The 13,865-nt window shown below is 43.2% G+C and overlaps 1 protein-coding gene across 1 annotated transcript in view; it reads left to right on the forward strand.

Moving 5' to 3' along the window:
• Nucleotides 1–4,568, forward strand: part of LOC128704831 (uncharacterized) — a 41,730-nt gene extending 37,162 nt beyond the window's left edge. Inside the window, exon 7 of the mRNA XM_053799970.2 lies at nucleotides 3,514–4,568. Within this exon, the coding sequence (XP_053655945.2) occupies nucleotides 3,514–3,647 (134 nt within the window). The 3' untranslated portion in view covers nucleotides 3,648–4,568. The remainder of the gene's footprint in view (nucleotides 1–3,513) is intronic.
• The last annotated feature ends 9,297 nt before the right edge of the window (nucleotides 4,569–13,865 follow it).

Genomic DNA, 13,865 nt, shown 5'->3' on the forward strand with positions numbered 1-13,865 from the left:
GTTTGCTAGGCGCCCATATGCTGCAGCAGTAATTTGGTTGATGTGCGCTTCAGGAGATGTGCCTAGTGTTATACTCACCCCAAGATCTTTTTCTTTGAGCGAGGTTTGTAGTCTCTGGCCCCCTAGATTGTATTCCGTCTGCGATCTTCTTTGCCCTTCCCCAATCATCATGACTTTGCACTTGGTGGGGTTGAACTCCAGGAGCCAATTGCTGGACCAGGTCTGCAGCCTGTCCAGATCCCTTTGTAGTTCTGCCTGGTCTTCGATCGAATGAATTCTTCTCATCAACTTCACGTCATCTGCAAACAGGGACACTTCGGAGTCTATTCCTTCCGTCATGTCGTTCACAAATACCAGAAACAGCACTGGTCCTAGGACTGACCCCTGTGGGACCCCGCTGTTCACAGGTGCCCACTCTGACACCTCGCCATGTATCATGACTCGCTGCTGTCTTCCTGACAAGTATTCCCTGATCCATTGTAGTGCCTTCCCTGTTATCCCAGCTTGGTCCTCCAGTTTTTGCACTAATCTCTTGTGTGGAACTGTGTCAAACGCCTTCTTGCAGTCCAAGAAAATGCAATCCACCCACCCCTCTCTCTCTTGTCTTACTGCTGTCACTATGTCATAGAACTCCAGTAGGTTTGTGACACAGGATTTCCCGTCCCTGAAACCATGTTGGCTGCTGTTGATGAGATCATTCCTTTCTAGGTGTTCCACCACTCTTCTCCTGATAATCTTCTCCATGATTTTGCATACTATACATGTCAGTGACACTGGTCTGTAGTTTAGTGCTTCATGTCTGTCTCATTTTTTAAAGATTGGGACTACATTTGCTGTCTTCCATGCCTCAGGCAATCTCCCTGTTTCAATAGATGTATTGAATATTGTTGTTAGGGGTACACATAGCGCCTCTGCTCCCTCTCTCAGGACCCATGGAGAGATGTTATCCGGCCCCAATGTCTTTGAGGTATCTAGCTCACTCAGAAGCCTCTTCACTTCTTCCTCGGTTGTGTGTACTGTGTCCAGCACTTGGTGGTGCACCCCACCTCTCCGTCTTTCTGGAGCCCCTTCTGTCTCCTCTGTATGTGTGTGTGTATAAACCTATAAGTGGCTGCAGGGGTCGAGTAACAGCTCCTGGCCCCACCTCATCGCTGTTCGCTACAATTTCCACTATCTCCTTGCTCCATGAGCTTCATTATTGCTCTTTTTAAAGCTATGTGTGGATCCTGCCTCCACTACCTCACTCTCCAGATTGTTCCACTTCCTGACAACTCTGTGACTGAAGAACTACTTCCTAACATCCCTGTGATTCATCTAAGTTTTTAATTTCCAGTTGTGTCCCCTTGTTGCTATATCCCCTTGTTGCTGTGTCCCCTTGTTGCTGTGTCCCCTTGTTGCTGTGTCCCCTTGTTGCTGTGTCCCCTTGTTGCTGTGTCCCCTTGTTGCTGTGTCCCCTTGTTGCTGTGTCCCCTTGTTGCTGTGTCCCCTTGTTGCTGTGTCCCCTTGTTGCTGTGTCCCCTTGTTGTTGTGTCCCCTTGTTGCTGTGTCCCCTTTTTGCTATGTCCCCTTGTTGCTGTGTCCCCTTGTTGTTGTGTCCCCTTGTTGCTGTGTCCCCTTGTTGTTGTGTCCCCTTGTTGCTGTGTCCCCTTTTTGCTATGTCCCGTCTCCGAAGCATTCTGTCCCTATCCACCTTGTGTGTGTGTACTCACCTAGTTGTGGTTGAAGGGGTCGAGCCAAAGCTCCTGGCCCCGCCTCGTCACTGGTCGCTACTGTGTGTGTGTGTGTGTGTGTGTGTGTGTGTGTGTGTGTGTGTGTGTGTGTGTGTGTGTGTGTGTGTGTGTCTGTCTTCCGTGAATACACACTATTCCCCTCTCGTTCTTCCCCAATAATTACCCATACCAAGGGAAGGAGAGAGACTGGGGTAGGGAGGGGTGTTATGGGAGGGCTGGATAGATAAAGGTAGGCAAGGATAAGGGAGGTAAGAGGAGGTGGTAACGCCCCCACCTCACGTTGGGGCTCAGAGAGCATTTTCCATTCGTTATAACATTATAGTTATGATCTTCGTTAGGGTAGGGACCAGACGCAAAAAACGTGAAGTGTACAGTGGATGTGATGGAGGGAAAAAAAATTTGTTGAGGGTATTTGGGACAAACTGATGGTGTCTGGGTCACGATGAGAATGTTTGGTACAAGCTTAGGGTGCCTGGTACAAGCTTAGGGTGTCTGGTGCAAGCTTAGGGTGTTTGAGACTAGCTGAAGTTGTTTGGATCACGATGAGAATATCTGGTACAAGTTTAGGGTGTCTGGTACAAGCTTAGGGTGTCTGGTACAAGCTTAGGGTGTCTGGTACAAACTTAGGGTGTTTGGTACGAGCTCAGGGTGTCTGGTACAAGCTTAGGGTGTCTGGTACGAGCTTAGGGTGTCTGGTACAAGCTTAGGGTGTCTGGTACAAGCTTAGGGTGTCTAGTACATGTTTAGGGTGTCTGGTACAAGCTTAGTGTCTGGCACAAGCTTAGGGTGTCTGATACAAGCTTAGGTTGTCTGGTACAAGCTTAGGATGTCTGGTAGAAGCTTAGGGTGTCTGGTACAAGCTTAGAGTGTCTGGTGCAAGCTTAGGGTGTCTGGTACAAGCTTAGGATGTCTGGTACAAGCTTAGGATGTCTGGTACAAGCTTAGGATGTCTGGTACAGGCTTAGGGTGTCTGGTATAAGTTTAGGGAGTTTGGGACAAGTTGGGGAGGAAGGTGTTTGGGACAGAATGAATGTGTCTGGGATAATATGAGTGTGCCTGGGACAAAATAAGTGTGTGGAACAATATGAGCGTGCCTGGGACAAAAATAGGTGTGTCTGGAACAAAATGAGTGTGTTTGGAACAAAATGAGTGTGCCTGGGACAAAATGAGTGTGTCTGGGACAAAATGAGTGTGGCTGGGACAAAATGAGTGTGGCTGGAACAAAATGAGTGTGGCTGGAACAAAATGAGTGTGGCTGGGACAAAATGAGTGTGGCTGGAACAAAATGAGTGTGGCTGGAACAAAATGAGTGTGGCTGGGACAAAATGAGTGTGCCTGGGACAAAATGAGTGTGTCTGGGACAAAATGAGTGTGCCTGGGACAAAATGAGTGTGTCTGGGACAAAATGAGTGTGGCTGGAACAAAATGAGTGTGGCTGGGACAAAATGAGTGTGGCTGGAACAAAATGAGTGTGGCTGGAACAAAATGAGTGTGGCTGGGACAAAATGAGTGTGGCTGGAACAAAATGAGTGTGGCTGGAACAAAATGAGTGTGGCTGGAACAAAATGAGTGTGGCTGGGACAAAATGAGTGTGGCTGGGACAAAATGAGTGTGTCTGGAACAAAATGAGTCCGGCTAACCGGAGAGAGGGTATCGGTAAGTGTGCGTGTCATTCAACTCAGAGTGGTGAAAGTTCGATCCTCCGTTCGCTAACTTTACTAATGTTGCTGTTTTTTGCACATCAGTGCCGAAGTGTGATGGTAAACTATGGTATTTTCTGCAGGTGAGACACCGGCCGCGATGCAGACTAACAGAGGTGCGTCTGGTCTAGCCTCACCATCCAGTTTACTGCTCCTGCAGGTGGGACTTCTGGCCCTCCTGCTGGTGCTTACCTGGTACTCTCTCAAGACATCCTGAAGGAGTCGTAGAACACCGTCTGAGATGCTCTTATCTCCTGAATTGTAATCTTTATTTGCGTCTGGTTGTTACCACGGTATTGTTAGGACCTCGAATGAAGGCTGTGAACCGACAGATGGTTAAAAAAAGGCATATATATTACAATGAAATACGTATTTGAAATTTTAGTTATAATATGCATATAAATAACAGAAATTGTTATATCAAACTTCTCTAAATTGCGTTTTATGGGGAAAACTGAATAAAATTTTAATATTTAATCTACAAGAGGTTTCATAAAGCCTTTCGTGACAGGTATATTTTTTTCGGGGTGGGTCGGTAACTAGCGGAAGACAGCTTAAGTGACTATAAGCTCCACTAAGCTGGCTAATATATATGACTAACACGCGCGTCAGAAATTCTCACGTCTCTTCTTGCGAGTAGAGGCGGACTATCCGTACGGGCATTTGGCCAGTGCCTGTTGGGCTGCTAGACTGCATAAAGACTGAAACGAAAATGGAACGCGTCTTAACTGAGTAGTGATAGAATACCCCTGGCCCTCAGCAATTAATGAACCGACCTGACAGGTGATGGATACCCGGGACGGTTTTAAGACCCAGTCCGCTTCTGCCTGAGAGACAACACCATCACCACCCCTCCAATGACAAGTGCCTTGTATACCAACACAGATATAAACCCTTGAGTTGTGTAGAATCGCGTAGCAGACTCCACTATCCTCACCGGCTCGTGTAATTAACACAGTTTACCACAGCCCGAGAGGAGCATAAACTATATAAAAAATACCATTACAGCAACTCAAGAAATGGTATAAGCATGATTACGAACAACTCACAGGAAGATTATGACGTTTTATTGTTATAGTATATAAGAAAAACTCATCTCTGCCGTTTTAACCTCAAGATAATGACTAATAAGGGCAAATAAAAGTAGTCCAATTTTTTTCAATATATATATATATATATATATATATATATATATATATATATATATATATATATATATATATATATATATATATATATATATATATATATATACATGCAAGACAAGCCACAAGGGGTGGAAATCGTTAGCTCAAGTACTTTCACACTTCTCAATGCGTTATCAGGAGCTGTGCAATGTTGCAAAGACATCAACAAGAGGAGTAGGGTAAGTTTTCAGAGTGGTAGTGTGGAGTCTGAGACTGGCTGTTGCCTCCACACTACCACTCTGAAAACTTACCCTACATCTCCTGTTGTTACCTTTGCAACATTGCACAGCTCCTGATGACGCATTGAGAAATGTGAAAGTACTTGAGATAAAGATTTCCACCCTGCGTGGCTTGTCTTGCATATATTGTTATATCTAAACCCATGCTTAACGAGTGTTATTGAAAACAACTCAAAAAAATGACCTGAAAAAAATTCATTACCCAGTGCATCTGCTCACAACTCAAAATTATGCAGATATTTTTGAAAAAGATATTTTGTATTAGTCTCTCCGTCAGTGGTGACGCTAAGGTGACTTCAAATTACAGAATCATTTACTAAGAAAGTATATATTTGTGCAAGACTGTATTGTGCAAGTATTGTATCTTGTATTATTGTGTACAGATGTTTATACAAAATTATATGCTTGAATTTGTATATATGTGAATTTCTCAGTGTTTGTACAGAATTTCGTTTTTGCCAATGTTCGTATTGTCTTGGTTTCAAAGCTATTAATGAAATAATTAATAAATATTACTGACTTTTATTTCGATAATATATTCCCCATGACTATAAACAAAAGTACTTCGTACCTCGGGATACGAACAGCTCATAGCTCCAACAATTATGTAAGTGTATTTATGTGAGTGTTTTTGTAAATGTATTTTTCGGGGTCTAAAATGGACTAATCTAATTTACATTATTCCTTATGGGAACAAATTCGTTCGGTATCGGCACTCGAACAGCTTTCTGGAACGAGTTAAGTTCGTATCCCGAGGCATCACTATTCACCCATGGCTTAACAAAAGTATATCCCACGACTGCCAGAAAAAAAAAAGAATATATTTCGCGTAACTATTGTAAATTCAGATTTCTATTTCAATATTCTACATCTTGTATTGGAACCACTAAACAACCAACCAACCGTAGCCAGTGCAGTTAGAGGCTGACTGTTTCTGTTGGTTCATTGTATGAATAGACATTTTCCTGATGACCAGAAAGTAATTAGGACTGACACAAAGGAATTGTAGTCTCAAATTCATAAGATATAAAGCCCTGTCACTGGCTTCAAAATACCTCGTTATTTTTATGTGAGTTAGGCTGATCCCAGCCTAATATCGGAAAGATAGGCAGTAGGATGAGACGTAGCATATAAAATGAAATATTTCACTTAGTAATAAATATCTAAGTGAGTGAAGAATTTAATAAATGTCGTGTCCACGAAGCTTTGATGTGCCATTTTGTGATGTTGATGAGCGGGACAAGACTAAGCTGGAAGCTTGAATAATGCGCTCACGGTGGGGATTTTTGGTAAGTGCTGTGATAGTAATCTCCAAAGATGACAAGAGTTCTTTATCCTCTGACAGTAGCACTTACATTGTCTACCGTAATGGTTGATTCTCTCCTTGTCTACGGTAATGGTTGATTCTCTCCTTGTCTACGGTAATGGTTGATTCTCTCCTTGTCTACGGTAATGGTTGATTCTCTCCTTTCTCTGTATACACTTGGGGTGTGTGTTTCACACTCATGTGACAGGAAGGCTATTCCTTTCTTGATGGCTGCTGTCTACCAACCTACTGCCTCTGTTCACACTGATATGACAGGAGGGCAGTATCTTCCTGGACGGCTGCTGTCTATCGACCCACTGCCTATGTTCACACTGACATGACAGGAGGGTAGTACCTTTCTGGACGGCTGCTGTCTACCAACCCACTGCCTATGTTCATACTGACATGACAGGAGGGTAGTACCTCTCTGGACGACTGCTATCTACCGGCCCACTGCCTATGTTCACACTGACATGACAGGAGGGTAGTACCTTTCTGGACGGCTGTTTTCTACGAACCCACTTCCTATGTTCACACTGATATGACAGGATGGTAGTACCTCCCTGGACGGCTGCTGTCTACCAACCTACTCCTTATTTTCACAATGACATGATAGGAAGGTAGTACCTCCTTGGACGGCTGCTGTCTACCATCCTAGCACCTTTGCAAGCATTGCATTCAGCGCCGAAGTGTAACAAGCACTGACCTATTATACATTTCCATCTATAATTAGTCAACGCCTCACTGTCTAATTCACAGTGAAGGAGTTCTCCATCTCAATTAGGATAGCATCTCCCTGTCTTATAGCCTCTGGTCTCTCTGAATCCAGTCTCGAAACAGATTTGCATATCTCCAATTTGCATATGCTTGGCATTGTTGATGGTAATGCACAGATGCTGGGGACGAGCCTAAAGTGAGCCACTGGCTATGTGCCTGGCATTATTGATGCTAATGCACAGACGCTGGGGACGAGCCTAAAGTGACCAGCAGCTCACAACTCAAGAGCCCGGGATCAATCCTGGGCGGGGGCACCTCGACAAGTCGTCTAACGCCTATTGCCTCTGTTCACCTAGCGGTAACCTGGGTGACTCACGAAATCGTAATGACACGATTGCAAACAAACCATACCACTGGCGGGATTGAACCCGCGGTCAGAGAGTCTCAAAACTCCAGACCGTCGCGTTAGCCACTGGACCAGCTAGCCACAATAAGATTCATCCAACTAGGTATATTGGTATATTTCTACACCACAGGAAGGTTAGCATAGGCACCACTGTGACCACAAATGCAAGTTTTTACAGACGAATCTCCAACTAGAGTTCGTCACGGCCACGCTAGCTGGAGATTCGTCTGTAAAAACTTGCATTTGTGGTCACAGTGGTGCCTGTGCTAACCTTCCTGTGGTGTAGAAATATACCTAGCTGGATGAATCTTATTGTGGCTAGCTGGTCCAGTGGCTAACGCGACGGGCTGGAGTTTTGAGACTCTCTGACCGCGGGTTCAATCCCGCCCGTGGTATGGTTTGGTAACCTGGGTATTAGTCACCTTACGCTTGTCGTCCCTGTTCATCTAGCGGTAAATAGGTACCTTGGTGCTAGTCGACTGTTGTGGGTGGCATCCTGGGGGAGAGGACCATTATATTAATGGTCCTAAATGGGCCAAAACGTCGTTTCAAGATTCCTCCACAATGAAGGCTAGTTGACATTGTCCCACCCATGGCATTGTGCCTTTTATTCTAGCATTACTCATTCTTCATCATTCCTCAGTTAGACGTTGATACTTGCAACAAGATCACAGTAAATATGTGGTTATGATAATAACCATTAATTTTTAAAGGGGTGGACCGATAAGCTAGCGGAAGGCCTCGATCAGATGACCAAAAGGTCCAGCTGTGGGTCATCACATGACTAAGACCCGCGTAACAAAACGCTTGTCGTGTTTCCTGGTAAACCTTACCTAATCATTCGAGTAAACAGGTGATACACAAATAGCCCACACATAGGAGAGAGAGGAGGAGTTTACGACGATACTCTCTGACAAGACTCAAGGAACACAAACGTAGTGTTAGGAATGTCCACACCAATAATATTCTTTTCTGTCATGTTAGAGATCTAAGTCATCCTATTGACTGGTCCTCTGCTAAAACTGTCTACCCTATAGAAGCTTTCACAGTCGTCGTCTTGTTGAGGTATCACTTGAAGATTGAGACACTTATGCAACATATGGGAATCTTTATTCACGAAACGTTTCGCCACACAGTGGCTTCATCAGTCCGATACAAAGTAGAAAGGAGTAAGTGCAAAAGTGTCTCAATCTTCAACTTGTCGGTTTTTCAAACCATTCATCACAAGTGTCACTTTAACACAACTTTCCTTGTATGAATCTTAGTCTTGGCTTTGTCTCTGTAGATGCCTTGATTTCTCATTACATTGTCAAATGATCCAAACTTCACACCACACATGACTAACATGATCCTTTCTTTTATTCCTTTCCTATTTTTTTCCTTTGGCCTATTGAGTTCTGTTAGTCAGTTTTTTTCCCCACTGCGTTTAGTCTTATCCCTTGCGGGTCCTTATCTCTCTTACAGTGCTCCTTTTTCTTGTCCTTAGACTGACCCCACTTCTCTCCCAGTTAGTTCTCTTCCCTCCATTCCTCTACCATTGTTATTGCTTATACTTCTGCCACCCTTCACTCTCCCTTTCTTCTCTCTTTTGCTACTACTCTCCCTACTTTCTACTACCACTATTTCTTCCACTACTACTTGCACTACCTACCACTACTCCCTTTTCTCCCTCTCTTGTTCCTCTCGCCTATATATACTGGCTTTCTCACTCTTATTCTGTTAGTGTGACTTTGTAAATGGTTTAAGTCGGACCGATATGTCGTCGTCAGCTCATCCTCTCTCCTATGTGCAGTATTGTGCCTTTGTATTATTTTTAAACAGGTGATATCACAATATGCAAAACAACCACTGTGAAAAAATAGCGAAGTTCAAATCGTTGTTGTGATTTCTCACATTATCAAGGACCTGTAAAAACAATAGAACAATAGAAAGCTTATAAGTCTGAGATACCACCTCACAAAGGACATTACACCCGTCCCATGGCACGTTGATACATATTAAACATGGCTTAAAATACGAACAAGTTGACGAGTGGGACACATGTGCTACAGGAATATTGGCTGGAATATTGCTGCACACTAACAGCACCTTTCAAGGCAGGTGAAATTGCCGACCTAGAAAATGTACAGAGAACTTTCACGGCGCGCATAACGGAGATAAAACACCTCAATTATTGGGAGCGCTTGAGGTTCCTAAACCTGTATTCCCTGGAACGCAGGAGGGAGAGATACATGATTATATACACCTGGAAAATCCTAGAGGGACTAGTACCGAACTTGCACACGAAAATCACTCACTACGAAAGCAAAAGACTTGGCAGACGATGCACCATCCCCCCAATGAAAAGCAGGGGTGTCACTAGCACGTTAAGAGACCATACAATAAGTGTCAGGGGCCCGAGACTGTTCAACTGCCTCCCAGCACACATAAGGGGGATTACCAACAGACCCCTGGCAGTCTTCAAGCTGGCACTGGACAAGCACCTAAAGTCAGTTCCGGATCAGCCGGGCTGTAGCTCGTATGTTGGTTTGCGTGCAGCCAGCAGCAACAGCCTGGTTGATCAGGCTCTGATCCACCAGGAGGCCTGGTCTCAGACCGGGCCGCGGGGGCGTTGACCCCCGGAACTCTCTCCAGGTAAACTCCAGGTAAACAGGTGTGTATCTTGACTGTTTAACAATAAAAATTCCCAACTGTAGCACATGTGTCTTATATTGCTGCACATGTGTCTTATATTGCTGCACATGTGTCTTATATTGCTGCACATGTGTCTTATATTGCTGCACATGTGTCTTATATTGCTGCACATGTGACTTACATTGCTGCACATGTGGCTTATATTGTTGCACATGTGTCTTATATTGCTGCACATGTGGCTTACATTGTTGCACATGTGGCTTACATTGTTGCACATGTGTCTTACATTGTTGCACATGTGTCTTACATTGTTGCACATGTGTCTTACATTGTTGCACATGTGTCTTACATTGTTGCACATGTGTCTTATATTGCTGCACATGTGTCTTACATTGTTGCACATGTGTCTTACATTGTTGCACATGTGGCTTACATTGTTGCACATGTGTCTTACATTGTTGCACATGTGTCTTACATTGTTGCACATGTGGCTTACATTGTTGCACATGTGTCTTACATTGTTGCACATGTGGCTTATATTGCTGCACATGTGTCTTACATTGTTGCACATGTGGCTTATATTGCTGCACATGTGTCTTACATTGTTGCACATGTGGCTTATATTGCTGCACATGTGTCTTACATTGTTGCACATGTGGCTTATATTGCTGCACATGTGTCTTACATTGTTGCACATGTGTCTTACATTGTTGCACATGTGGCTTACATTGTTGCACATGTGTCTTACATTGTTGCACTTGTGTCTTATATTGCTGCATATGTGGCTTACATTGTTGCACATGTGGCTTATATTGTTGCACATGTGTCTTACATTGTTGCACTTGTGGCTTATATTGCTGCACATGTGGCTTACATTGTTGCACATGTGGCTTATATTGCTGCACATGTGTCTTACATTGTTGCACATGTGTCTTATATTGCTGCACATGTGTCTTACATTGTTGCACATGTGTCTTATATTGCTGCACATGTGTCTTACATTGTTGCACATGTGTCTTACATTGCTGCACATGTGGCTTACATTGTTGCACATGTGTCTTACATTGTTGCATATGTGTCTTACATTGTTGCACATGTGGCTTACATTGTTGCACATGTGTCTTACATTGTTGCATATGTGTCTTACATTGTTGCACATGTGTCTTACATTGTTGCATATGTGTCTTACATTGTTGCACATGTGGCTTACACTGTTGCACATGTGTCTTACACTGTTGCACATGTGGCTTACACTGTTGCACATGTGGCTTACACTGTTGCACATGTGTCTTACATTGTTGCACATGTGGCTTACACTGTTGCACATGTGGCTTACACTGTTGCACATGTGGCTTACACTGTTGCACCTTGAATGAGACACTTGTGCACTACATACGTTTCGCTAGTTTGTGATTTATTCAGCCCAATACAGAGAATAACATATTATCTTCCTATGTTATTTCTTGTATTGGATAGAAGACGTCAATGGATGCCGACACGTTTCATTAATAAAGATTCCATAATATTGCACAGACGTTTTCATAGTGGAGTGTTAAGCCAGTGGAAGGCCTCGGTCAGATGACCAAAAGCTCCAGCTGTGGGTCATCATATGACTAAGACCCGCGTCAGGAAACACTTGCCGTGTTTCCCGACCAATATTACATTACCTGATTGTCTCTTCGTTGTCTAAATACAGTCACACTGTGTCAGTCAGCTATAAATACAGTCACACTGTGTCAGTCAGCTATAAATACAGTCACACTGTGTCAGTCAGCTATAAATACAGTCACACTGTGTCAGTCAGCTATCCCAAACACTCTCGGCAAAGATATATTCCCAGTCAGCAAATAGGTACATATTAGATTTGTCATGAAACAGGACAAGTGTTTCCTGAAGCTGGTCTATGTCATATGAAAGCCCACAGTTGGAGCTTTTGGTCATCAGATCGAGGCCTTCAGCTGGCTTACCCCTTCACCTCTTTAAAAACTATATTTATGATTATAACCATTTTCAACATTCCAACCAGAATATATTAATACATACCTATATATACATCGCTGCAGTGTTGACAAAATTTTTTAAGACAGTTGCTGGACGCTGCCAATCAATACTTGCTATAAAACGTCAGCTAAACGTCAGCTGCCTTCATCAAACAGTTTTTCTTCTCTCCATGAGCTGTTTTCCATTTACGACGGAAAAAACGTGCACAGGGACAAAGGACATAGCATCACCAGCGGCACAGAAGAATATTCTCGCATCACTGGGCAGAATCCAACTTTTCCGAAAACCCATTTGATATAAACCAAAAAATAACCCATCACCAAATGTAGAGCAATTAGCTCTATTTTTTCCTTCTAAGAATAGTTACAATATAACACAATATTTTAATGTTTATTCTTATTTTCTACATTATTATGGTAGCCTTATAAATATTACATAATTTTAAGCAGTTATTATTTTATTTAATGGGTAACTATGAAATATAAAATTACCGTCATTAAAAGTTATAAAGTTTTGGGAAAAACTTTGAGGCAAAATCCTTGTCAACATTCACGAATAAGTTTGAGAGAGGAAAGGAAAAGATGGTTTTTTTTCCTTCGAAACTAACAATGAAGAAGATATATAACTTTGTATTTCAGATGCAAAAGCTGGATGAATGAGAGACTGAGAGGGAATGGGACAGAAGACATGAGAAAGACAGAGGGTATGAAAGAGAGAGAGATGGCATGACAAAGACAGAGGGTATGAAAGAAAGAGAGATGGGATGATAAAGACAGAGGGTATGAAAGAGAGAGAGATAGCATGACAAAGACAGAGGGTATGAAAGAGAGTGATGGCATGGCAAAGACAGAGGGTATAAAAGAGAGAGATATGGCATGACAAAGACAGAGGGTATGAAAGAGAGAGAGATGGCATGACAAAGACAGAGGGTATGAAAGAGAGAGAGATAGCATGACAAAGACAGAGGGTATGAAAGAGAGAGAGATGGCATGACAAAGACAGGGTATGAAAGAGAGAGAGATGGCATGACAAAGACAGGGTATGAAAGAGAGAGAGATGGCATGACAAAGACAGAGGGTATGAAAGAGAGAGAGATGACATGACAAAGACAGGGTATGAAAGAGAGAGAGATGGCATGACAAAGACAGAAGGTGTGAAAGAGAGAGAGATGGCATGACAAAGACAGAGGGTATGAAAGAGAGATGGCATGACAAAGACAGAGGGCATGAAAGAGAGAGAGATGGCATGACAAAGACAGAGGGTTTGAAAGAGAGAGAGATGGCATGACAAAGACAGAGGGTATGAGAGAGAGAGATGGCATGAGAAAGACAGAGGGTATGAAAGAGAGAGAGATAGCATGACAAAGACAGAGGGTATGAAAGAGAGTGATGGCATGGCAAAGACAGAGGGTATAAAAGAGAGAGATATGGCATGACAAAGACAGAGGGTATGAAAGAGAGAGAGATGGCATGACAAAGACAGAGGGTATGAAAGAGAGAGAGATAGCATGACAAAGACAGAGGGTATGAAAGAGAGAGAGATGGCATGACAAAGACAGAGGGCATGAAAGAGAGATGGCATGACAAAGACAGGGTATGAAAGAGAGAGAGATGGCATGACAAAGACAGGGTATGAAAGAGAGAGAGATGGCATGACAAAGACAGAGGGTATGAAAGAGAGAGAGATGGCATGACAAAGACAGGGTATGAAAGAGAGAGAGATGGCATGACAAAGACAGAAGGTGTGAAAGAGAGAGAGATGGCATGACAAAGACAGAGGGTATGAAAGAGAGATGGCATGACAAAGACAGAGGGCATGAAAGAGAGAGAGATGGCATGACAAAGACAGAGGGTTTGAAAGAGAGACAGATGGCATGAGAAAGACACAGAGGGTATGAAAGAGAGAGACAGATGACATGAGAAAGACAGAGGGTATGAAAGAGAGA

This window comes from Cherax quadricarinatus, chromosome 91 (assembly GCF_038502225.1).
Source record: "Cherax quadricarinatus isolate ZL_2023a chromosome 91, ASM3850222v1, whole genome shotgun sequence".
NCBI classification, from domain to species: Eukaryota; Metazoa; Arthropoda; class Malacostraca; order Decapoda; family Parastacidae; genus Cherax; species Cherax quadricarinatus.